The sequence below is a fragment of the Ursus maritimus genome, unplaced genomic scaffold, assembly GCF_017311325.1.
Source record: "Ursus maritimus isolate PB19 unplaced genomic scaffold, ASM1731132v1 scaffold_20, whole genome shotgun sequence".
Taxonomy (NCBI): Eukaryota; Metazoa; Chordata; class Mammalia; order Carnivora; family Ursidae; genus Ursus; species Ursus maritimus.
The window spans coordinates 28838671-28866147 of record NW_024424453.1 but is presented as its reverse complement, the minus strand read 5'-3'; the positions used below and the strand labels follow the sequence as shown (position 1 = coordinate 28866147).

At 37.5% G+C, this 27477-nt stretch overlaps 1 protein-coding gene across 1 annotated transcript in view; it reads left to right on the top strand.

Moving 5' to 3' along the window:
- Positions 1-27477, top strand: part of TMEM108 (transmembrane protein 108) — a 385548-nt gene that overhangs the window by 216122 nt on the left and 141949 nt on the right. The window contains exon 3 of the mRNA XM_040636808.1: positions 1486-1571. Within this exon, the coding sequence (XP_040492742.1) occupies positions 1532-1571 (40 nt within the window). The 5' untranslated portion in view covers positions 1486-1531. The remainder of the gene's footprint in view (positions 1-1485; positions 1572-27477) is intronic.

Below are 27477 nucleotides of genomic sequence, written 5' to 3'. Positions count from 1 at the left end.
AGGGGCACCTGGGTGGCTCAGTCGTTAAGTGTCTGCCTTCAGCTCAGGGTGTGGTCCCAGAGTCCTGGGATCGAGCCCTGCATTGGGCTCCCTGCTCTGCTGGGAGCCTGCTTCTTCCTCTCCCACTCCCCCTGCTTGTGTTCCCTCTGTCACTGGCTGTCTTTCTCTCTGTCAAATAAATAAATAAATAAATAAATAAATAAATAAATAAATAAAATCTTTTTTAAAAAAAACGGGAATCTTTGTCGAATGTGAACTAAAAATTTTTAAAAGACAAATGATTAATAAACTTATAAAATGCAAATTAAGGCAATGGGATGAAATATTTGCTATTTATTGGCAAAGATGTAAAGAAATTATAAATTTCCATCATTGGATAGTTTGTAGTCTAATGAATAGTCTCATATACTGGTACTGATGAAGGGTGATTTCCAGTATATTTCAAAAACCTTAAATTGTGTCCTTGTGATTCCATTTCTAGGAACTTACCTTAAGGAAATTCTGTGTGCCATTTAAAATAAAGTAGCAAAGTAATAGTAACATAAGATTTTCTGCTAGGAAGAAAAATTAGAATGTACAATAGAGAGGGCACCTGGCTGGCTCAGTCAGTAGAGCATATGACTCTTGATCTCAGGGTGCTGAGTTCAAGCCCCACATTGAGCATAGAGCATACTTAAAAACAAACAAAAAATATAATAGATAAAATGAGACACCAATAGAAGTGCACATTGAAAGGCTGCAGAGATAGGTAATTTGTATTTTCTTATATATTATCTCTATTTTGTTTATCTGTATTTTGCAAATATTCTATACTGGATTATCCTTTATAACCAGAAAATAATGAGTAAGTTATTTAATGTAATACAACTTCAAGTGCGGTGAAGCTTTTTGGGTTGTTTTTTTTTTTGGTTGAAGACCATAACAAAAATAAGATTAGAAATTTTTTGTTTCTCCTGTTTAAAAACTAGAGATTCAGGGGGAGATTAATTGGAAGTCCTCAAAAGTTCCTAAGTCAGACTTTCACTGTCTAGTTGCCCATGAGTTTCCTTTAGTGGTATGTATAGTTTCAGGATTTAACCAATTCATGAATTGGTATTTATATAACCGTTGTAAATCAGACTGTGGTATATCCAGTCCAAGGATTTTCCTCTTCAAAGTCAGGGATTTTAGGCTTTACAACCAGGATCATGTTGAGTGGAATTCTTTTTTTTTTTTTTTTTTTAAGATTTTATTTATTTATTTGACAGAGAGACAGCCAGCGAGAGAGGGAACACAAGCAGGGGGAGTGGGAGAGGAAGAGGCAGTCTCCCAGTGGAGGAGCCTGATGCAGGGCTCGATCCCAGAATGCTGGGATCACGCCCTGAGCCGAAGGCAGAACCTTAACAACTAAGCCACCCAGGCGCTCCTGTTGAGTGGAATTCTTTCTGATTGTTGAATTGAATTATGTTCACCAGGTGTAACAATTTTCTTTTCCCAATTTCCTAGACAGAATCATGAATAAACTGGAGGACAAGCAGGACCAGATGATACCATGAAGAGAAGTTTACAGGCCCTCTATTGCCAACTGTTAAGTAAGTTGATGTCATATTTCTTTTAGAGTATACCAGTGTTATTATTTGTCCAGTGCCAGAAACTTATACATTTTCTGGAGGAAGACCAGGGTTTGCTCAATAGAAAATTTTGCCTCTGCTTCGTCTGGGTACTTAAAGTATGAAGCACTAAGTCACTCTATTGCTTTGGGCATCAGTTGTAATGTAGACTGTTAGAATAATTCTTAATTGGCATGTTAAGAATAGTTAATTCAAGGTTGAGTGTCAAAAACATATTGCTTTTGGTTTTGTGGCAGAATAAAGGGTTCCAGTATGAGCTTCTGTGGGTTCCTCATAGAGAAGAAATGGTAGACTGTGTTTTGTGGATTTTGTCACATAGAACCCGTTATCATTCAGTGACTATCCAGCCTTTGGCTTAGAATGTTTTGCTTAGTTATGTGTGTTCTTAAATAACTAGTGATAAAAATGTGATTTTTTTAGGTTTGATGGTAGAATGAAAAGTGTTTGGTTATGACTTTATGCATGTTGCTCAGGTGTTTTGGGGGGTTGTGCCACAAATCTCCAGGTACCCCAGAGTGACTTTATAACCTTTGGGATTGCAATTGTTACTGAATGAACATAAAAACCAATACAAGTTGGTGGGTTTGATGTTCAGGCTGACCCACTTGGGACAATAGATATTGCCCACTCCAGGTTAAACCAAAGCCATTGAGTTGGGAAAACCTGGGGTTCATTCTGCTTGTCTGGTTCTTGCTGAGGTATATAGAAGACCTATCTTTCCTAGACTGGATGGTTCCTTTTTAACTTTTGCCAAGAAAATAACATAAGAGATTGGGATGCAAATCACCTGTTCCCCCCTTAGAATTTATCAGTTCAGGTTATGTTGCACTCCTAGTGCAAAGCACTTTTATGTATAGAAGGCATTCTGGTTAGGTGTTTTAATTAACTTATTTCTGCCACTGAATTCTAATCCCTGAAACACAGATCACATCACCCCGTTTTCAGCCTGGTGAAACGCCGCCAAGTTATATGAACTCTCTCATGTTCTTTCTCCATGCATCCTATAGAACTGTGGGTTTGTTGCCTTTTTTTAAATGGTAAACTTGCTTGTTAGAAAAAAGATTTTATAGATTGAAGAAGCAATGTCATCACTCAATAATTAATTCTGCCTTGATGGGAGAGTGGACATTCAAAGGTTAAATAGGATCACACACACACACACACACACACACACACACACACACACACACACACCAGCACCACCACCACCACCACCACCATCACCACCCTACTCCCACCCAAGAAGGGAAAGCAGACTTTGCAGGAGGAAGAAACAGAAAATGAAAGAGAGATTAGTAGATTTGGAAAGCAGCAAAATGTTTGTTGTTTACCTATGCTGGCTGTACGCCCCAAAGTTTGTGAAATGTTATAAGGTCCTATATGATTTGAAAGGCTTCAGTTAAGTATTCCATGAGTCAGAGATCAAGTCTTATGCTAATGAAACCCATCCTCCCAAGTGGAGCCTGTGTGAAAACTGAAGGGCTTTTCCTCAAACATTAACTGGTATCTGTAGAAATCAGCTTTGTCTTAACCGTTTCATTATTTACAGGCTTGCCTGGAAATGCAAGCAGCACAGAGTAGATAGATTCCAGCTAGTTAGGAGGTAGGTGGTGGTGGCCCTTAATAAACCACTGTGGTTATTGGGTAGCTGGCTGTGGGAGTCCAGATTTGTAGAGCTGGGAGGGTCAGGCACTGGGGCAGTAGGTCAATTAGTCTGACTTCAGACAATGTTTTTCACAATTTCATAGAGAAGAGGGGTTGTTATGGTATAGCATTTTTTTTCCTTAGGAGAATTGGATATTTAGTAAAAGCCAAGCTAACTTAAACTCTGGCACACATATGCACTCAACAGCTGGTATATGTCATTCCTCAGCCAGTTATTAAGTTACAACTTCGATTAAAGCCAGCCACAAACAATATGGGTTTTTTTTCAGTATTGAAACAGACTTGAGAACTACAGGGTCAATATAAATCCACTATGTTACTTTTTGTAACTCAGCAAATTGATGTTTTTAATTTGGGGGGGGGAACCTGGTAGAGTGTTCTGGTTATATTTTGTTGCATAACAACCCTCAAATTTTGTAGCTTGAAGCAACAACAATCACTTATATTGCTCATGCACCTGCCATTTGGGTAGGGGTTGGTAGAGTCGTCACAGTGTCTGGGATCTGGGCTGGAGGCTGGACCAACCTGAGGCCCACCCAATATCTTTTTTCCCTTTCACATGACAAATTGGGGCTTCTTCACAGTGTAGTATCTTCAGGGTAGTCAGACTTATTATATGACAGCTCATAGTTATGAGGCCAGGGCAAAACCTACAAGGCTTGTTATGAATTAGGCTGGGAAACCCAAGAGCAATACTTCAGTCACACTGTATTGGCCAAAGGAGTCACTAAGACCATCCCTTATTCAAGGGGAGAGGTATTAGACTCCAACTCTCAAAGGGAAGAATAGTAAGAATTTATAGTCCTCTTTAGTCTATACAGAATTTGTTTAAAAAAAAAAAACAAAAAAGCAATTACTTACTAATGGACATGAGTGAGTTCATGAGTTGTCTTTATCATCAGAGAGTTTGCTCACTTGAGTGCCAAGTGTGTTCAGTTCAGACATCTGCTTATCAGCTTACCTAAATCATCTCATTCATTCCAGAGGCAAATGCTTCAAGATGAAGAAGTGTTAACGGATGAGTAAGTTAAGGACTGGCCCAGGGTGACCAGGTAGTGAGTGATGGAGTAGGAATTCATACCCGGGTCTCTCTGACCATTTTGTTCATGCCCATTTTTTCCATTCTGCCTGGTGCCTCCACCAAACACAGAAAAAAATCAGTGTGTGGCCCTTCTGCTGTCCCTGTGGCTAGTTAGGAGTGGTTCTAACCTGTGATAAAGTTTGCATCCTATTAGTGATATCAGTTGAAGCTAAAAAAAAAAAAAAAAAAAGGAAAAGAAAAGAAAAGAAAAAAATCCAATCTCTCTCTCTGGATTACTGCATCACAGTCAATAGTGACTAGGGCTATTTGTGTCTGATAGGGGCTAAGGGATGCAGTCTTTGGCAGGCAGGAAAATTGAGGTTTTATTTTAATTTTGTAACAACTGACTGTGTCTAATTTGTTTTATTTCTTGGGCTCTATTCCATAGTGCAGTACTGAGTGTTTCATCCTGCCAGTTTTAGCCCTTTGGGAAAGTTTAACATATTTTATATGATACTTTAGAACAACTGAAAACTTAAGGATGAGGGTGGTGATGAGAACCTTCATAGTTCTGTAAAAAACAAATACTGCATTCCTTTTTCTTTTTTACACCATTAAGTAGGTGTGAAGCTAGTGCTAAGAATACCTGGGTTTTTGAGCTGCAGACCTGGGTTCAAATCCTAGCCCTACCACTTAGTAGGTGGCTTATGTTAGATAAATTACTTTACCTCCATGCACCTCACATGTAAAATGCGATATGACCACCCACTACATAAGATGGTGTTGAGTGAGATAACACAGCACACAGACCTACAATAAATGCCAGTTTTCTTATTGGGCCTTCTGTCTAGAAGAGAGGGCTACAACCTAACCAGGAGCTCTACTGTAACATATACATGGGACTGTCTGGTTCACAAAACATTTTCACAGAATTTGGTTCTCAGAATACTTCAGAATATCAAAGCAAGTGGGACATTAATTATCATTAATCCCATTCTACAGAGGAAGGAGTTGACATGATCAAGACTGCCTTTCCCAAGCCATATCACAATTTTTTACTTTAAAGAAGTAATAATGGAAGGTAAGAAGCATCATCATAAACCTTTAAGAACATGACAGTGCGGGGAGGCACTGAGTCCTGAGTTAGCAGATTTGATCTCTTCCTAGGTGCTGTGTCCTGTGCTACTTTATTGTTAAAAAGACTAAAATAATTATTATAAGCTTATGAAAGTAAGTTTTTATATACCAATATCTATTCAAGCCAAGGTTGTTTGGATACTTAGAGTTAAGGAGTGATTATATTTAGTTAGGTGTTCCTTTATACTCAGGCATTTATATTTCTTAAATTGTGCTCTATATTATTATTAATACATCTTGCTTGCTGTTGCATGCTCTGCATATACTGTACTAACTGAAGTTGGCTCATGTATTCTGTCTTCATGGTTTGTTTCTCCTGATAAGTAAGAGGAAATTTTTCCCTAAGACTGAGGAGGGAGAATTGTTATAAATCATAAATTTAGGTCAGTGTAGGTCCAAACAAGTATTGACTCCAGAAACTTAGGCTCTTCTAGGTGTTACAGGCACTCATAAACCTATTGCATTATGAAAGCATATGAAATGAAGGATCTTCATCTCCTCTACCACCATAGAAGGTGCCTTTTACACTGTTCATAATCTCCACAGAGAGTAATAGTGTGGCAACCATGATTAAGGGCTTGGATTCTGGATTAAGACTGCTTGGGTTCAAATCCTGGCTTACCACAAATTCTTTTCCAAATGATTTTCAGCCCTTCCCATACAAAACATAGCAGTTGAGTGTGCCTTTACTGCCAATAGCTTTTGGATTGTCTGTCCACCACCCCTTGCAAATCTGTCACTCTTGAGGCTACTAAAGACTTTGCACTTGAGGAAATAAAAGAGCATGTCCTATTTAGTAACTAAGAACAATTTATCAGCCTGCTTTTTCTCCAGTGGCTACCACCAGTGGCTGTAATAATGGTAATGACACATTTGGTCTTCAGTCAGCGTTATGGAAATGGATTCCTTCATTTCATCAAAACTACAGTTCGATATTTTAGGCTGTATTATTCTGATCGGCTTTCATCAGTGTTTCTCAAACCTGACTTTACACTAGAATCACCTGGGAACCTTTTAACAAATCCCCTTTTCCATACCTTACACTACATCAATTAAATCAGAATCTTTAGGGGAACGAGTGGGGAGTGTGGTGACTGGGCATCAGATGATTCTAATACGCAACCAGAGTTGAGAATCACTGGCTTAGAACAATAGCTTTAAATTTAGATATGCAACAGCATCACCTGAAGACTTGGGGTTTTTTTGTTTGTTTGTTTGTTTTTTAAAGATTTTATTTATTTATTTGACAGAGAGAGAGACAGACAGCCAGAGAGAGAGGAAACACAAGCAGGGGGAGTGGGAGAGGAAGACGCAGGCTCCCAGCAGAGCAGGGAGCCTGATGCGGGGCTCGATCCCAGGACCCTGGGATCAGGCCCTGAGCGGAAGGCAGACGCTTAAGGACTTAGCCACTCAGGCGCCCCACCTGAAGACTTGTTTAAACAGAGATTGCTGGGCCCCAACCCCAGAGTTTCTGATTCAGTAGATGTGGAGTAGGGACAGTAATTTGCATTTCTAAATTTCCAGTGATGCCAAAACTTTGGTCCTGGGACCACACTTTGAAAATCACTGTCTTAGACTTATGAAAGGCTATCTTGGAGCAGGAAGAAGCTTTCAGCTTCCCTGTTATCACTTGAGCTTCATAGTGGTGAAGTGGATCTTGGAACAAAACCAGGGTGAGTTAGGAAGAAGGAGCAAAAGAGAAGTCAGGGAGGGAACGAGCAGAATCAGAGTGTTGTAGAATTAGAAAGTGTTAGAATTTTGAAGTTTTGTGTTACTCTTCAGGATACACTAGAAGTTAGTTTTTACTCTGTTGTAGCAATAACAAGGGCACAAAGAATGGACTAGCTAGGATTAGAAATAAAGCAAAGGGAAAACAACAAGAGTGGACCTTGTCTCTATTTACTATAGTGGGTCCATTTTAGAACTTGATTTTATAAGACTGTTTCTTCCCCACTTCATATTGGATAATTCTTTTGCAAATCCAGAATTTGAGGCTGGATTTTTTTTTCATTATGAAAACATTTGTTAATGTTGGAGAACTGGTTTCTTTGGTTCTGAAGGAAGTGTCATTCACACAGAAAAATTGAGGAAGTGACACTTTCAAATGTAACAGTAACCCAGGAAGTTAGGCATACTGGGTCCTTAAAGGTGTCATGTTGATTTAATGTCTTTTACATTTTAAGTTGTGATTTTTGAATTTCTATAAGTCAACAAACGAACCTTATAAGACCTTTTCATTGGAAGCAATTCCAGTGACGACCAAGGAATAAAATATTTTAAACAATTTTATGACTTTCGAGTACTTTATTTTTTTCCAAGTACTTTCTGTTAATGGTTGGCAGGTATGTAGAAGAGGGAAGTCATGCTCACATTTAGGACAACTGTTGCCTTATGCAAATTTAAATATTAAGTCTTCATGAGTAAATTCAGTTTTCTATATGAAAACACTTTTGCTAAAACATATGGTGGGAGAGAGCATAGAATTTGGATTTAAAGAATGTACTTTGAGCTCTCACTTCTCTTACTAATTATGGGACTTTGCATAGAGTACTTAACTTTCCAGAGCCACTTCATTTTCCTTAACTGTAATACACAGATGATAAGTATAATAATATCTACCTTGATGATTATTTTGAGAGCTAAATGAGAAGGGTATTAAAACATTTCATAAATTGCAAAATTTCTAAACATGGGTTGCCAGGTTAGTACTGTCCCTAAATAATTTTCTATTGTTGTTAAATTGTACCATTGTCTAGCAAATCCTGTTTAAAAATTTTATTTTTTTTTTTAAGATTTTATTTATTTATTTATTTGAGAGAGAGAGTGAGTGAGAACACAAGCTGCAGGGAGAGGCAGAGGGAGAGGGAGAAGCAGACTCTCCCTGATCAGGGAGCCTGACGTGGGGCTCGATCCCAGGACCCTGAGATCATGACCTGAGCCAAAGGCAGCTGCTTAACCAACTGAGCCACCCAGGTGCCCCTAAAAATTTTTAAAAAGAAATGATTCTGGGATCAAGCCACACATCAGGCTCCCTGCTAAGCAGGGAGTCTGCTTCTCCCTCTACCTCTCCACCCGACTTGTGCTCTCTTTCTCTCTCAAATAAATAAATATTTTTTTAAAATAGGATATGTGGAAAAAATCATAAAATCATGTTTTCAGGATTGAAAGCAAGTTCCTTTAGTAATTGCCACTCCATTTAACAGATGAGGAAACTAATGCTATCTTAAGAAGATAACTTGACCATGATCTAAACTTAGTTGATGTGAGCGCAGATGTTTTAACATGGCTCCACAGACTCCTGGTGCAGTGCTCATTCTAGGATCTCCTTTCTTACCACCTTCCACCCCCATACTCCAGTCACACTAATTTTCTTCTCCTTTCTCAAGTATTCCAACTTATTCCTTGTTTGGGGCCTTCAATGGGCCATTACCCCTCACCTGTCATAACTGGCTCCTTGCTGTTCAGACTTCTACCAGCGCCTACCTCACAACCTGGCTCTCTCCATTATATTATCCTAGTTTAAGTTCTGCATAGCAATGGAGTTGGCTGATGGGGTTTTTTGTGCTTTATTTTTTATTGTTTATATCTCCATTTGGAATGTCCTCTAAGAGCCAACATGCTGTATTCCCAGCACAGAACAGTGCCCAGCACATGGAAGACCCCCAACACACATGGCATTAAAATAGAATGGACTGGACAGGGGAACAATGGGTAGGTTTCGTGGGTGGTTTATATTGTCAAATGAGACTCCATATAGAGAGGATTGAAATTGTAGTCTAGATTGGCACTGTTCCATAGTCCCAGAACACAAGCCATAATTTTAGATTTTCTAGTAGATTTTTCCAAAAGTAAAACGAAGTTGGTGAAATTAATTTTAATAATACACTTTATTTAACCCAATATATCCAAAACATTTTCATTTCAACATATAGTCAATATAAATTTTTTTAAGATTTTATTTATTTATTGACAGAGAGAGAGGCCCCAAGAGAGGGAACACAAGCAGGGGGAGTGGGAGAGGGAGAAGCAGGCTTCCCGCTGAGCAGGGAGCCCGATGCGGGGCTCAGCTCAATCCCAGGACTCTGGGATCATGACTTGAGCCAAAAGCAGATGCTTAATGACTGAGCCACCCAGGTGCCTCAGTATAAAAAATTATTAATGAGGTATTTGCTTTCTTTTTTTTTTTTTATACCAGGTCTTTGAAATTCTGTGTATATTTTGCACTTACAGCACATCTCAATTTGGACACTGCATTTTGTCAGAGTACTTGATTTGCATTTATATTTCATAAAATTTACACTTGAAAAATTAGATTCACATACTTAAAATTTTTCTAATAACTGAATTATTTGTCAGTTTTTACATTTAAATTAGTTAACATTAAATTTTAAAATTCGGTCGCTCAGTTAAACTAGCAACATTTCAAGTGCTCAATGCCACAAATGCTAGTGGCTGCAGAGGTCTTTATTCGTTGTACCAGACTACTAGTTTTGAAGTTGCTTAGCACTTCCTGCCCTGCATCAGCACTGTGGTACTTGGCCAACTGAGGCAGAACATCAGGGCCTTGTGCCAGGATAAAGGACTGCCTCTAGACTATCAATTTCTTGACCATCATGTTAAGAAATAGGACTTGCTGAATCCTTTTAAGACTTTGAAAGTAAAGTTGTTTTATTCTGATTTGTTCTAGAAGGGCAAAATCAGGGGATTTTCCCAGTGTCCACAGAGAATGTGTAGTCCAGGGTTGAACACAGCACAGTGCACATATGTGCACCACTCTCAAAGCACAAAGAGAATCACATAGAGCAGAGGGTGTGACTCCAGAGCAGCCCTACCCAGGTGGCTGCCATTAAGTGAGCTGCCCATGGTGGCATCGAAAGTTTATCTATACAGGAAGGCTTTTTTCTCTCATTCTCTGCGAGACCCTGAATAAGGAATATCACTCCTTAGAATAGTGTTTTGAGATTCCCTACCCCTTCTGTGTGCCATCACATTCTGACTTCTGCTTCAATCCTAGCCTGGCAACACTTCATCTCCCTTAGTTACAAGGAAGTTTAATGATGCAAGGGAGAGAGATGTTATTTCTCACAGTCTTCCTATATTTGTCTAAGAAGCCTGGATATTGTGCTATGAACCAATTCCAGCAGGAACCCCAAAGGAAACTACTTCATGGTGTGTGGATCTCTTGGGAGAAGAACAAGGGTCAGTGTTATACACTAAAACATCGGATGTAACAGGCTTTGGTCATGGCTCTAAGTTAATTACCAAGTGACAGTATTTCCCTGCTAAGAACATTAGCAGAGTAACTCTAATTGAGATATCCACGGTGCAGATTCCAAGATAGCCAAGGTGCCTGATGAGTAGGCAAAAGCTGAAGTTTGTCATGGGGAAAACAATCTCAAATCCTCAAATCACACTTTGCTGGTAGAGATCTTCCCAAATGAACAAGCTATCATGAAAGGAATCCTTAGGATATTTTCCTACTTTAATTTCTTATGTAACCCCTTCGTGGCACTAGACCATCTGGTACCCTTCTGTTTTCATTTTCTTTCACGTCATTTTTATAAAGAACCTACTATATGCCAGGAATTGTGCTAGGCACAGGAAATGAAAGGATATGAACCCTTCCCTCCAAGAGCTCCCAGGCTAGTAAAGAAAGAGGCTTCATGCAGAAACTAGAGTACAAATGTGATTAATGTGATCCTTTATCAGACAGTGTCTGCTACATGTATGGCTCTGTGGAAAACTCTGGCGATACAGAGATATGAGGCATAATCTCTACTCTACAGAAGCTTATAGTATAATCAAGACAGTACAGAAGATGTAAAGAAGATAGTGCATTGTAAGATGTAGTAAGAAGCCATAGGTCAAGCCATGTTCTTAAATCCAGCTTAACTAGTAATAAAGTGACTTTTGATCCAACTTCTGACTCCTCTATATATGTTTTAATTGGTTCCAAACATGGAGAGAAGCAATGATTAGTCTCAATAACCAGCACTATAATCACAGGGATGATGAAAACAAGCCTATTATATTTCATAAAGTGTTTTCCTATCCCAAGTGGCTTTCATCATCCTGACATCCCTATTGATAGGTATCATTTTTGTCATCATGTTGCCATTAAGGAAATGGAAGCCCAAAAAAGCCAAGTGTTGTTCTCAAGATCCTACAAGGAACTTAGACCTAATTCTACTTACTCCAAGTTCATATCTTTTCCAGAATGCCACAGCCTCCCATATTGTACCTCAGTCACAGTCCTTGCCATGGGAAAACTGTGAGACCCACTGAGGGTGGTGGTTGCACCTGAGTGTGTGTTTCTTCTTGGAGTTTTTCAACTTCAGTCCGTGAACTCCAGCTTTTCCCTGCAGGATGCCTCATTTTGTTTTAGCAGCTTTGGTGGCTGGGTTTTTTTTTGTTTTTGTTTTGTCCACCAACACCCATTTCTGGGTCTGCTTAAAGAAATAAAATAAACAGTAACAGGATAAAAGTATTGGCTCCCAAGTCAGATATTGGCTGGGTAATATTGGGGTAAAGAAATGTTGCAATCCATTGAGGCAATGGGCCATTCCTTTTATAAGCTGATGAATCTGTAGTTCATTTAGCCTCATTATTTCTTAGTTAGCATGCTCTGGTTGTGCCATCCTTATGGCTTTATTTTTAGAAGTCTTAGATTATTATAGCAACTGTGAAAAAGGATGGGAAAAGAAATCTGGCTCCCAGTATACATCCTGCTTGTTTCTTGAATTAAATTTGCCATCATCTACCCCTCAGAGGATGTTGCACCTACCCCTGCTACTGACTGAAAGCTGCTGCCATCACATGGTTTCTGATGGGGCTGTCAGATGATAGAGATGTTTCAGGGTGCTGCCAGTCCTCCTCCTCATCCAGTTGTTTATTCTGGGTACCAGCTGGATGTGGGAGAGTAGATAGAGGTGGAAAAGATCAGATAGGAAGCATGGATAATTGTGACATCTTTTTCACAGTGCCAAATGAAGCATTAACAATTTGTTGAGTCTGATGTTCTAGTCATGGCACTTATGCCTTATTCAAGCTGATGTGACAAGGGGAAGAGACAGTAATGGGACAGCCCCATTGTTCATCGAAGAGTGACCAGGAACTCAGTAAGTAAATAGAGATGGCATACTATTGGGCTGCATCAGAGCAGCAAAAGGGTAGGGGATGGTAGCCCTTAAACTGTTTCCCTCGTGCTATGGTTAATTATAGAAAAGCTTTGAGGGGGTTGTAGAGAAAAAACTGGAGTAGGGAATACTCTGAGCATGAAGGATGTGAAATGAAGTTTTTACTGTCACTTCCTGGGTCCTTACCGCAGCCGTTCCTCCCCCATATGCCCTGCTACTGTCTCTGAGGGCCTCATCTGTTGTCTCCTCCCCTACCCCCACTTTAGACTTTTGCCTTTGTTTCTCTATCTGGCACTCCAGTTTCCTTGGACATTAGAACCCTGCCATAAATCCATCTTAGGATTGCCTACTAAGCTCCTATCAGCATTTTCCCCTAGGGAACTGAACTCTATTTTCCATAAATCTTCAGCACTGAGGGCCTTGCCTCAACAGACTGATCACCCAGAGCTGTGACAAGGAAGCTGACTTGGCCTTAAGTTTTGGGTATTGGTTAAACCCCACAACTGAGCTCTCATCAACTGTCCAAACTAAGGCAGATACTACACATCCTATTGGATTTCCCAAGTTATGAACAGCAACATTGTCTGTAGCTGATTATTTGCTCCAGCTCCTCTTCCAGCCCTGTGTTCGTTCTTCTTTCACATCATCACAGGTTCATTGCTGAGGGGCTATCATGCCTTACTGCCAAACTCATCCAACATAGCTCATTTTCCTTCAGTATTTACGGTATTTCAAGAGAAAAAAAGTGCAAGATACGGTCATGCGACTGGTGAAGAAATCTCTTTTGCTCTTTGTTTCCTCAGAAGGATATGATCCAGTGGGGGTCCAACATGGAAGAGAGAAAAATATTTTGAATAAGCTTAGGGTCCCAGAGCAACAAAGAATTAGGAATACAGATAAAGGAATACAAGCAATTAAAAAAGGGATCATAGTTGAGTCTAGAATTATTATGAAGAAATGAAATGAGATCAGGGTCTTAAAAGGTCATGGAAAGAGATGAGAAAGAGGAGGAAAGTGGGAAAGAGAAAATTAGAGCTGAGAAGATGAAGGATTTTTTTAAGTGACCCCTAATTCTGTAATTAGAGATAATAATGATGTGGACAGTTTTAAGTTGTTTTATTTCCTATTCAATACAATTTCCATAATAGAATATATAAGTCCCCACAAGCCCAGCATATGGTAGTCTGAAAATTCCAGTGGTTTGGCATTTGATGATTTGATATATCTTGTAAAATCCTGTTGTTCAACCACTGAGACCATGTGCTAACTGCAGAAGGGGACATTTTGGGTGAATTTTGACAGGAGGTTTGGGGCAGTGAGTGTATCAGAAACCAAAGGTGTTGTAAGAAATGGAGGAGGAAGAAGATGAAAAGCCTAAATTGAATCAAATGGCCACCAGGCCACAGGTTGAATAACAAAGTTTGTTAAATTTGCTGAATCTGAAAGTCAAACACTGTGGTACAATGGATCTGTCCATTAATACTGAATTATTTATATATTTTTTTTAAAAAAGCAGGGTTAAGGGTGCAGCCAGACCCAGAGTTCATCAGAGACCCCTACAATAATGACATCAACTGTTGGGTCTTAGTTGTTGCCATGGTTGCTTAAATGCCACTAGGGTAAGCCTCATCATTTTTATACCATAACTGACAACATTTCAGAGGTCTGTTCATTTTAAACCATCATTTTAAATTAAGTTTTGTAGTGAATAAATTTTCTTCACATTAAGGAATAAAGAGATTTGAAATTCTTTGAATAATATGGCAATTTAAGTGACTGTCGTGTATAGTAGAAAATATTTTAATAAGGAAATTTTAGTTTATGAAAAATATAGTAGTTACATGAATTTTTTTCCAGCTTTATTGAGATATAATTGACACGTGCCATTGTGTGAGTCTAAGGTGTACAATGTGTTGATTTCACACATTTATATATTGCAAAATGATTACCACCATAGCATTAGCTAACACCGACCTCACATCACATAATTAACATTTATTATTTTTGAGACTATTTAATATCTACTTACTCTTAGCAACTTTCAAGTATGTAATACAGTATTAACTATAATCACCGTGCTGTATATCAGATCCCCAGAACTTATTCATCTTATAACCGGAAGTTTGTAGTCTTTAGCCAATATTTCCTCATTTCCTGCACCCCACCCTATGCCCCTGGTGGCCATCATTCTAATCTGTTTCTATGAGCTCAGCTTTTTTAGGTTCTCCATGTAAGTGAGATCATACAGTGTTACCATTCTTTGACTTATTTCACTTAGCAAAATACCATGTTATTGCAAAGAGCAGGATGTCCTTTCTTGTGGCTGAAGAAAAAAAAAATTATATATATGGCATCTTCTTTATCAGTTTATCCATTGACAGGCTGTTTCCATAATGTGGCTATTGTGAATAATGCTGCAGTGAACATGTGAGTGCAGATATCCCTTTTAGACATAGAGATCCTATTTTCATTTTCTTTGGATATATACCCAGAAGTTGGGTTGCTGGATCATCTGATAATACTATTTTTAATTTTTCGAGGAACCTCCATACTGTTTTCATTGTGGTTATATCAATTTACGTTCTTACCATCAGTGCACAAGGGTTTCTTCTGAATCCTTGCCAACACTTGTTATCTCTTTTGTCTTTTTGGTAGTAGCCAATCCAACAGGCTTGAGATCTTATTTCATTATGATTTCGATTTGTATTTCCCTAATGATTAGTGATGTTGAGCATCTTTTCACGTACCTATTGGCTATCTGTATGTCATCTTTGGAAAAATGCCTATTCAGTTCTTCTGCCATTTTTTTAACTTTTAGTTTTATTGAGATATAATTGACATATAGCTCTGTATAAGTTGAAGGTGTACAATATAATGACTTTCATATACTGCAAAATAATTACCATAATAAATTTATTTAACCTCCATCATCTCTTATAGATACAAAAGAAAAAAAAGGTTTTTTTTCTTGTGATGAGAACTTTTAGGGTTTATTGTCTTAATAACTTTCAAATATATTATACAGAAGGGATAATTGTAGTCATCATGTGCATTACATCCCCCCTACTTATTTATCTTATAGCTGGAAGTTTGTACCTTGCACCACATATATCCAGTTGTCCCACCTCCACCTCTGGTAACCATAAATCTGATCTCTTTTACTGTGAGTTTAGTTGTTGGTTTGGTTTTGTTTTTTTTTTTTTTAGATTCCACATATAAGTGAGATCATACAGTATTTTTTTCTGTATCACTTATTTCACTTAGCATAATGCCCTCAAGTCTCATCCATGTTGCTGCAAATGGCAAGATTTCTTTCTTTTTTATGGTTGAATAGTATACCATTACTCTCTCTCCCTCTCTCCCTCCCTCCCTCTACATTTTCTTTATCCATTTATCTGTCAGTGGACACTTAGGTTGTTTCCTTGTCTTGGCTATTGTAAATAATGCTGCCAAGAACATGAAGATGCAGATCTCTCTTTAACATAGTAATTTTGTTTCCTTTGGTATATACCCAGGAGTGGGATTGCTGAATCATATGGTAGTTCTATTTTAAACTTTTTGAGGAACTTCCATACTGTTGTCCAAAGTGACCTTACTAATTTGCAATCCACCCAGCAGTGCACCAAGATTCCCTTTTCTCTACATCCTTGACAACACTTGTTATCTCATCTTTCTATGGTAGGCCATTCTAACAGGCATGTGGTAATATCTCATTATGGTTTCGCAGTTTTCTAAGGATAGTACTCTTGAGGACCTTTTCATTTACCTATTGGCCATTTGTATATTTTCTTTAGAAAAATGTCTATTCAATTCCTCTTTCATTTTTAGTTGGATTTTTTCTTCTTTTTTTGCTTTTGAGTAGTTGGAGTTATTTATATATCTTGGATATTAACCCCTTATCAGATACATGGTTTGCAAATATATTTTCCTATTGTATAGGTGGCCTTTTCATTTTGTTGATGGCTTCCTTTGCTGTGTAAAAGCTTTTAAACTTGATGTAGTCCCACTTCTTTATTTTTGCTTTTGTTGCCTTTACTGCTGGTGTCGAATCCAAAAAAAAAAAACATTGCTAAGACAGACGTCAATGAGTTTTTCCCTATGTTTCCTTCTAGAATTTTTATGGTTTCAGGTCTTAGGTTTAATAAGACTTTAATCCATTTTGAGTTGATTTTTGTCAGATAAGAATTACATGTATTTTTAAAATATGTATTTTTTCACAGTCCCCATTTTATTTAATCCTCATAACTGGATAACCCAGTTTTGCAAAAGAGAGGACTTAAACTCAGAAAGGTTATAATACTTAAGGTCACAAAGCTAGAAAGTGGCAGAGAAAGACATCATCTTCCTTTTATGTATTATAGGTATGTATTCTTCCATAATACTTTTGAGTATAAGTTAGTTATTTTATTCTTCCATATACTTAATTGAATCAAGTCTAGCATCATACTCTTTGAGCTTCCCATCTCTTATGTATTAGAAACTTAGGAGTTAATCATAGTTCAAAAGGGAAGTCCTCCAGATGCTCTCTCCCAAATGAGGAAGAGCCCTTGGCAGTAATTTGTTTGCTGGTTCTGTTGGTACTGTTTGGTGTTGTAGTGATTGCTATAACTTCTTGCTGACCCACATCACCACTACTGATCCCATGGCATCTCTTAATCTAACTGACTCTACTGGTCCATTCCTCAGGAAAGTTTTTCTGCCTCCAGTTTTACCTGCCTACTATGCTTATTTTTGTTTTGGTTTGGTTTCTTTTTTTGCCTTGTCCCTGTCATTTTCTTTTTGTCTTTTTTTTGTAATTAGGATATAATTAATATATAACATTATATTAGTTTTAGTTGTACAACATGAATCAATATTTGTATACATTGCAAAAGGATCGCAATAATCTAGTTATCATCCATCACCATACGTAGTTACAAAATTTTTTTTTCTTGTGATGAGGACTTCTAAGACTTACTCTTTTAGCAACTTTTAAATATGCAGTACGGTATTAGTAAGTATAGTCACCATGCTGTACATTACATCCCCATGACTTATTTTATGACTGGAAGTTTGTACCTTTTAATCCCCTTCACCCATTTTGCTTACCTTCCACCCCTGCTCCTCTCTAGCAACCATCAGTCTATTCTATGGGTTTGGTTTTTTGGTTTTTGTTTGTTTTTTCTTTTGTTTTTTTAGATTCCACATGTAAGAGATATCAAAAAGTATTTATCTTTCTTTGTCTGATGTGTTACACCTAGCATAATGCCCTCAAGGTCTATTCATGTTGTTGCAAATGACAATATTCCATTCATTTTTTTTAAAGATTTTATTCATTTATTCATGAGAGAGAGAGAGGCAGAGGCAGAGGGAGAGGAAGAAGCAGGCTCCCCACAGAGCAGGGCGTCTGATGCAGGACTCCATCCCAGGACCCCAGGATCATGACCTGAGCCAAAGGCAGATACTTAACCAACTGAGCCACCCCGGTGCCCCGATTCCATTCATTTTAATGGCTGAATAGTGTGTGTGTGTGTGTGTGTGTGTGTGTGTGTGTGTGTGATGTCTATCTTCTTAATCCAATTATTTATCCATTGATGGACACTAAGGTCATTTCCGTATCTTGGCTATTATAAATAATGCTACAGTGAAGATGCGCCAGCATATATCTTTTCAAATTAGTGTTTTAATTTCTTTGGATAAACACCTAGTAGTGGAATTGCTGTATCATATGATAACTCTATTTTTAATTTTTTGAAAAGCCCCCTACTGTCTTGCATAGTAGCTGCACCAATTGACATTGGCACTGGCAATTTACAGGGTTCCCTGTTCTCCACATCCTTGCCAACATTTGTTATTTCTTGTCTTTTTGATAATAGCCATTCTAACAGGTATGAGGTTATCTCTCATTGTTGTTTTGATTTGCATTTCCTCAGTGATTAGCAATGTTGAAATTTTTCATGTGCCTGTTGACCATCTATATGTCTTCTTTGGAAAATGTTTATTCAGATCTGCCTGGTTTTTAATCAGATTTTTTTAAAGATTTTATTTATTTTGAGAGAGAGAAACAGAGTGAGAGAGCGTGAGCATAGGGGAGGGGCAGAGGGAGAGGGAGAAGCCGACTCCCCACTGAGCAGGGAGCCCAATGAGGGCCTTGATCCCAGGACCCTGGGATCATGACCTAAGCCAAAGGCAGACGCTTAACTGACTGAACCACCCAGGCGCCCCAGTCAGATTTTTTTTTTCTCTTTTGTGAGCTCTTTATATATTTTGGATATTAACCCCTTATTAAATACATGGTTTGCAGTTATTTTCTCTGTTCAGTATGTTGTCTTTTCATTTTGTTGATGATTTCCTTTGTTGTGCAGAAGCTTTTTGGTTTGGTGTAGTTCCACTTGTTTATTTTTGCTGTGTTGCCATTGCTTTTAGAGTCAGATCCAAAATAACACTGCCAGGATCAACATCAAGGAACTTACCACCTATGTTTCCTTCTAGGAGTTTTATGGTTTTAGGTCTTACCTTCAAGTCTTTAATCCATTTTGAGTTAATTTTGTGTATGGTTTAAGATAGTAGTCTAGTTTCATTCTTTTGTATGTGGCTGCCCCATTTTCCCAACACCATTTATGAGTGTCCTTTCCCCATTGTATATTCTTGGTTCCTTGGTCATAAGTTAAATGACCGTATGTGTGTGGGTTTACTTCTGGGCTCCCTATTCTGTTCCATATGTCTGTTTTTATGCCAGTACCATACCATTTTGATTATGATAGGTTTGTGATATAGTTTGAAATCAGCATGGTGCCTCCAGTTTTGTTCTTTTTTCTCAAGATTATTTGAGGTATTTTGTGGTTCTATACAAAATTTAGGATTGTTTTCTATTTCTATGAAAAATGTCATTGGAATTTTGATAGGGATTGCATTGAATCTGTAGATTGCTTTGGAGAGTATGGACATTTTAACAATATTAATTCTTCTAATCCTTGGGCATGGACTGTCTTTCCAATTATTTGTGTATTACATGTTCAGTTTCTTTCAAACATGGCATAGTTTTCATCGTACAGGTCTTTTACCTCCTTGATTAAATTTTTTCCTAGGTATTTTATTCTTGTTGATGCAATTATAATTGTGATTATTTTCTTAATTTCTCTTTTTTGATAGTTCATTCTTAGTGTATAGAAACACAGCAGATTTTTGTATATTGATTTTTGTATCCTGCAACTTTACTGAATTCATTTATTCTAATAGTTTTTTGGTGGAGTCTCTAGGGTTTTCTACACACAAAATCATGTCATAACACAAACAGTGACATAATAAAAATAATATAAAAAATAATAAATTATTTTTTAAATAATTGGATGCCTTTATTTCTTTTTCCTGCCTAATTGTTCGGGCTAGGACTTCCAATACTATACCATATATAAGTACATTCCATCTATACCCACTTTGTTGAAAGTTTGTGTCATAAATGGATGTTGAATTTTGTCAAATGCTTTTTCTGCTATTATTGAGATCATATGATTTTTAGCTTTCGTTTTGTTAATGTGGTATGTCATGCTGATTTGTGGATGTTGAGCCATTATTGCATCCCTGGAATAAATCTCACTTGATCATGGTATATGATCCTTTAAATGTATTGTTGAATTCAGTTTGCTAATATTTTATTCAGGATTTTTGTAAATATATATTTTTCAGCTTCAAAAATTGTGGTTTTGGGGGTATCTGTAGAGTAATATCCAATAATCTAGAAATATAGTACTCTGGCTGAGTTCTATACAGGGCTATGCTAGATGATAGACTTCTGTGTTATATTCTCGATATTACAAGTTCTACATGTGCAGTTAGCAGAGATAGCCTCAGTAGGTGATCAACAGAATTTTCTAGGATATGTACAAATCAAATGTCAAATAATTGGGATTTTCAGACCCAGTGCTTTTGGGGAATTTCACTCTATTATGGAAATTGTACCGAATAACAAATACAATGATTTAAAACATTATTATGATCTCTAACTGTAGGAGCGGGAGTGGCTATTAAAAATCCTCAATTCTCTCAACTCTAATTTTATTTGTCTCCTGTTTTTCTTCCTCTTCACTCTCATTTCTCAAAGCAGAATTCTCTGGCATTGAGCCACTTGCCTAAAATCATATCATTAATCACTGAAACAAGAATCCCATGAATTTTGTTTGTTGGTGTTACTTCATTTGAAGTCTAGTCTTTGGCTTATAGTCTTGCTGTCATGTCTGGTGGATTGGTAAGCTTCCCTAGGACCTCTCAGTCAGTGCATAGCCAACCATTCTATAACCCAAACAGGCACTAAATGAGATTAATAGACAAAGATATGCACTAATTTCATTCATTCAACAAATATTTGAGTGTCTGCTATGTGCAAGTCATTGTGTTAGATCCTATGTTAAGATCCCTTAAGAAACAAAAATCTTAAAAGTCCCAGAGAAAGATAGCTAAAGATTATTCTTTTCTGAAGCAAATTTTCATGGGCATTCATTAAGTACTCACTATGATGCGATCAGGATCCAGGCTTCTTCTGTCTTAAGATCCCACTATCTTCAGTGCTGCTACCACACAAGATCATCACAGAAGGGCGAGAAAATTTTGGATACTTAACCTTTTTTTTTTTTTTTTTTTTTTGCCTAGAAGTAATAAACATAAATTTCTGCTTCCATCCCATTAGTTATATCTAGTCATATGGTCCCATCTGGATGCAGGGGAACTGGGAATAGTCTGTGGCTATGCAGATACTTCCCAGCAACAAATCTACACTATGGGAAGGAAACATAAATCTTGGATAGTCAACTAGTTATCTCTGTGTTCTTGGCTCTAAGCTTAAAACTCTAGGTGGAAGGATAACTAATAAAACAAGATAGCCTTTCAAGCATTCAGTTCTTCTGACAGCTTGTAGTATGGAGTAAAATAAAGGCAACAGGCATGGTTCTTACAAATAACTAGTTCTAACCACTGTTGCTTTGAAACTCTTACAGCATTATTTCACAAATAGTGTTCTGTTTTTATCACTATCATCACCACATCTGTTGATGTGAGCGCCCTTAAAATAAATGAGTGACCAAAACCACATTAATTTCAAGTTTTGATAGACTCATGGAGCTAAATATTGCTGTTCACAGATTTAAGAGGATGAAAGGAAAGTAAAACATGGTTCATTTCAACTTCCTGCTACGGTAGTATTAAAAGAGCAGTACAGGTCTAGATATGTGAAATGAATGAAAACAGGACTATCATTTACGGTTATTCACGTTGTGAACTGCAGATAGTAGGGACACCATTCACATTATAGACTGTGTTGATTGTGCCCTCCTAAAGTTATGTGACTATTCTGTAGAGGACCTGAATGAAAATTTTAGCAGTGGGGTTATTAGGACAACAATGTTTAAACACAGTTTATGATGCTGTAATTATAAATTCACACAAGGACCCATCAGATAACTTTCCTTTTAGATTTTTTTTGATACAAGTTTAGATCAATAACCAACTATTTCATGTTCCTATGGGTAAGTGGAAAGTAAAATCAAAGAAGAGAGTTGAGCATATAATGAATGGTAAAGAAACAGAAAATGGAAGGGTGAAGAAGCTATGACATGGTTAGAACTAAATGAGTAGATGAGAAGACCTCTCTAAGCCTCTGATCACTCATCTATAAAATGGGAGGCTTGGGGTAGGAGGTGTTTGACATTCATTCTTGTGTACAGTGTTCAAAAAAAACATAGAATGTAGAGCAACCTATTGGAGGAGTTGCTCTTTTACCCAAGAAGTATCCCATAAAACAAGAAGAGTAGTTTTCTGGCAGAAACGTTTTTCTGGGAGTCAGAAAAGCTAGATTCTAATGCTGGCTCTGCTGCTAACTTCCTATCAATTATTTCACCTATGTGAGCCTCATTTTATCTATTTCTTTTTTTTTTTAAGAGTGAGTTATTTATTTATTAGAGAGAGAGCCAGAGAGAGAGAGTACAAGGAAGGGGAGCAGCAGAGGGAGAGGGAGAAGCAGGCTCCCTGCTGAGCTCGATCCCAGGACCCTGGGATCATGACCTGAGCTGAAGGCAGATGCTTAACCGACATTTATCCACCATTTTATCCATTTCTGAGTCTCAGTTTATCTACCTGTAAAAATAACATTAAAATAAAAAATGGTCTGTAAGCTTATCCCTACTCTTAATATTCTAGAATTAAGAAGGGATGGGTGTTTTTGGCCTAAAACAAACGAAAAGGTCCTGAGTGTCATTGAATCTATACAGTGGAGTCAGATAGCCTGGGAAAAGCTCACCAAAGAAGAAACATAAGGGAGGGCAAGAGATGATCTTTTCAGTTACACCATCCTAGATGTCACTGCTTATAAAAACGTATTTAACTCTTTAGGTATAATTAATACAGAAAACTGAAATCCATACCACCCTTCTGATAGGTTCTTTGAATTCTTAATCTATAGAAAGATTTCCTTGGCCAGTGATTAATTTAGTTTTACCTGGTTTCGTTGTTTACCAAGCTTTCCTTGGTTGGCTGATAATCATCTTCAGAATGTTTTCTGTATATTTGAATTTGCTGAGAGAAGAGAACTTAAATGTTCTCACCACACACACACACACACACACACACACACACAAAAGGTAAATGTGAGGTTACGAATAGATTAATTAGCTTGATTATGGTAATTATTTTACAATATATATGTATTGTAAAATATCACCATGTATACCTTAAATATATGCAGTTTTTGTCAATTATACCTCAATAAAACTGGGGAGAAGAGGCCAAATAAACAAAAAATGTGTTCTGAATATCTCCTGTGCACTGTTGTAGTCATTATAAGCATTAACAAAAGTAAAAGAAAAACAGGCCTGATCTCATAGAACTTCAGGTAATTCCAATGGGTGTGGGAAGTAGCTAATTGGAAAGGTAATTTTAAAAACGAAATTGTAAAACTGTCTTCAGCACACCTGAGGGTCCTAAACATGTCATGTGAAGGAACATGAGTCATATTCCTATCAAAGAACATACAAAAGATACTCATTAAATATTTGTAGGTTGAATAAACGGGCCTAGAAAAAAATCCACCTGCAACAAAGGCAGCCAATGAACAAAGCTATTAGTCACTGTTATGGGTATTAGTGGAAAAAAATAGTAATAATGCTGGCCCCCTTGAGAATTTCTAACCATATCCCTGCTCTACTGCAGTTTGGATTTTGAATCCATATTATATATGTAGTATAAGTAACTCTAAGAGGAGATATAAATAAAAATATTTCTGGCAGGTGACAAGCACCTTCTGAGGGCCAGCCAAAAATGGAAATTCTCTTGGTAGGAAAGCATCCTCAACCAAAGGGGCTTAGGATACCTAGATATTAACTTCAGTCAAATATGAGATTTTAATAAGAGATTACCAAATGCATAAGGAAACAAACTGATGGCAAGAGTCAGCAAAAGAAAGAGGAAGAGGAAAGAAAGGAAAGAGAAGAGGGAGAATAAGGAGAGAGATTGATTTAGATTGCCAAGAATTTTAGATATTGGAATTATCAGAAACTGAATATGAACTATGGTATTCTCATTATCGATGTTTAATAACCTCTGAATTCAGTGACATATAACAACCACTTGTTATGTTCATGGAGTCTGTGGGTCAGGAACTCTGGATTTGGGGAATGGTTTTCCGTGCTCCATGTTGCCTGGGTCCTCAACTGGATGGCTGGAAGACCAGAGCAACTCAACAGCTGGCTGCTGCAATACTCTGAAGGTTCGTTCACTCATATTTCTGGTGGTTCATGCTGTCTGTGATTGAGGCCTTAGCTGGAATTATCAGTCAGAACATCCAAATGTGGCCTCTCCATGTGGCCTGGACTCTCTCACAGCATTGTGGCTGGTTCCCAGTGTGTCTGCAGAGACAGGCAGAAGCTGTATATCACCTTTTCTAACCTCGCCTCAGAGTCATGCAACATGACTCCCACAGCATTCTATTCAGAAAGGAAATCAATCACAAAGACCTAGCCAGGTTTGGGAGAAAGGAAAAGAGACTTCACCTCTTGATAAGGGTTGTTGTCTTATAAGGTTCTGAAAGAGAATTGGAACCAGAAATATTGTTGAAGCCATCTTAGAAAATGACAGTCTGTTACAATAGGTAAAAATATTTGAACAAATATTTCAGATAGAAATGGGGAAGAGGAATCTTGAGATAATAGACTATTAAAATTAGCCAGTTAGATTTGAAAAAAAGAACTAGCTAGATCTTACAGAACTAAAAAATGTGTGATTATTAGAATTTGAAACTCAGTGGATGGATTAAATAGTAGATAAAATATCTTTAAAAAATAATTAATGTACTAGAACACAGAGTTTAAGAAATTACCTGGAATAGGGGTGCCTGGGTGACTCAGTCAGTTAAGCGTCTGCCTTTGGCTTGGGTCATGATCCCAGGGTTCTGAGACTGAGCCCCGCGTTGGGCTCCCTGCTCAGCAGAGAGCCTGCTTCTCCCTCTCTTCCCCACTCATGCTGTCTCTCACTATCTCTGTCTCTCTCTCTCTCAAATAAATAAAATCTTTGAGGAAAAAAAAAAGAAATTACCTGGAATATATTATGGAGAAATAGAAGGTAAAAAATGTGAGTGATTGAGATATGTAAGATAGTATGAGAAGGCCAAATATATGGGGTTCAAGAAGAGAGGATAGAGAAAATAAGGGAGAAGAAATACTTGAAGATGTAATAATGCAGAATATTTGCTAGGATGTATGAAAGATATGAATGCTCAGATTCTGGCAATACTGCGAGTCTCAAGAAAAAATAAAAAGTACTCCACACCTGGATAAATAATGAAATTACAGATGAAAAGATGGTCTTAAAAGCAACCAGTGGAAAAAGTTACTTAGAAAGGAATAACATTTAAACTGACAATTGACTTTGCAGCCACTATAGCATCCAGGAGACTGAAATAATATCTTTAAAATGCTGAAAGTTGATACTGTCAACTTAGAATTATGGATCTAATAAAACTGGCTTTAAAACATGAGAGCAAAATAATGTTCAGATGTTTTTTGGTTGTTTTTTTTTTAATAGAACATTTCACAGATGGACCCTCATTTAAAGAACTTCTGAAAAATGTGCTTCAGGAAGAAGAAGATTCTTCTGAGAGGGAAGGTCATCAAAGAAATTAGTAATTTTCTATATTAAAATAATGTCTAATTGTAGGGTTAAAGAAAAAACTAAAGAAATATACTGGACAATAGCAGCATATAAATTGGAAGGGGTTGAACAGAATCAAAGTCTTATTCTTGCAGTGTTTGAGGAGATGGAAAATACATTGTCAAGTAGTCATGACAAAATTTTAAGGGAACCACTAAAAAAAAAAAAAATAGAAATAAATTCCAAACAAGGAAAGCAAAAAAAAAAAAAAAAAAACCCTATTGGAAAAAAAAAAAAAAAAAAAAAAAAACCCTATTGGAATAAGGAAAAAAATACAAAAGGAAGGCAAAAAAGAGTGGGAAATGGGCATAAAGTTTGATAAATAGGACGAGACAGAATAAAATCTGAATATCATTAAGCACAATAAACATCAGTGGGATAAACTAACCAGTTAAGTGCTTCACAACTTACTTTAAGAGATTACTATATGCTTAATGTAAAAGAAAAGAATAATATGAGAAAGGAAAAATTATGGGTCATTCTTGCCCAGGAAAATAAGCATAGTCCTGACTTGATAGGAGGGATCATGGCAATCATCAGACCTGCAAAGGATACAATGCCTACATCCATCACGCCTGATTTTAGAATGCCTGCAAGGACACATTATGCTGCCTTCTGGTTTATTTCTTGGATAGAGATTGGCAGGAGGTATTCATTGATATCATCCCATTTGATGCTGTCTGTTAATATTCATGACCTGAAGCTGCTACGTAGCACCTGTGTTATATAACAGCACCTTTTTTATGACCTAAGATGTCACAGTCTCATGTGTAACGAGGTGCTTGTGGAAGTTATTGAAGGATTGATTGTAGACTCTTACCCAATCCACAATTTGCAGGAGATGAGGCGCCATCATAAAGAATTAATCAAAGTGATTCGTCTCTATTACTATGGACAGATTACACTCTAATTCTGTCTCTGAAAGTTTATGACTAGTCTCTGAGTAGTTAAATATTTTTAATAAGCCTTAGAAAAGCAATTTATTTTTGCATGGGTTAAGCATTGCTCACGTCCAGAAATTTTTAACAATAATATCTGACCTCATAAAACTTGACCCTCCCAAAACAAAATCTAAAGCAATATTATGTTTTTACCCCCTTTGAATACAGCAGATCTACCTGTTATCTGCTCACTAGTATCTTAAAGCTTGAGTTAGCCAATTTGGTTAAAGTTAAAAAGCTTAGATTTGCCTCTCATCTTTTCCCCTCTTATGAGAACTGTTATTGAGTAAAGGGAGAAAGAAATGGGACAAAAATCTTTCATCCCATTAGGTTTAGGATTATGATTAAGTTGTCTATCTGAACTGGGCAGAGTAGATGTTGCCTAGTTGTGAACTTTGGCTGATTCCTGGTGATGAGGGAGACAAATGCAGGACTTTTCTTCCAGGCAATGTTATGCTTACTGAGTGCACAGCACTGAGGTACACCCTTTGGGATTATGTCAGAGGCCCAGATATTTTTTAGTGGAGGAAAGGCTCCAACAGGGGTTGCTTCATGTGTTTCCTTCAGGGATCTTGAGGGAAGGGTAGGACGGGGTTCAGATGCCCCTGAGTCCCATGGTGAAAATATCATTCATACTCCACCATCATTTCTATCAAGCTATGAAATGGGCAGTTTGCAAAGGCAGGAAGGTATGGTAGGTGGGTCTCCAAAACCTGGTTTGGAAGGCTGTGTGGTGGGCCCTGGCCAAAATTTGCTGGCTCCGTCCTGCCTGCTACTTCTTAGTATAGATGAATAAG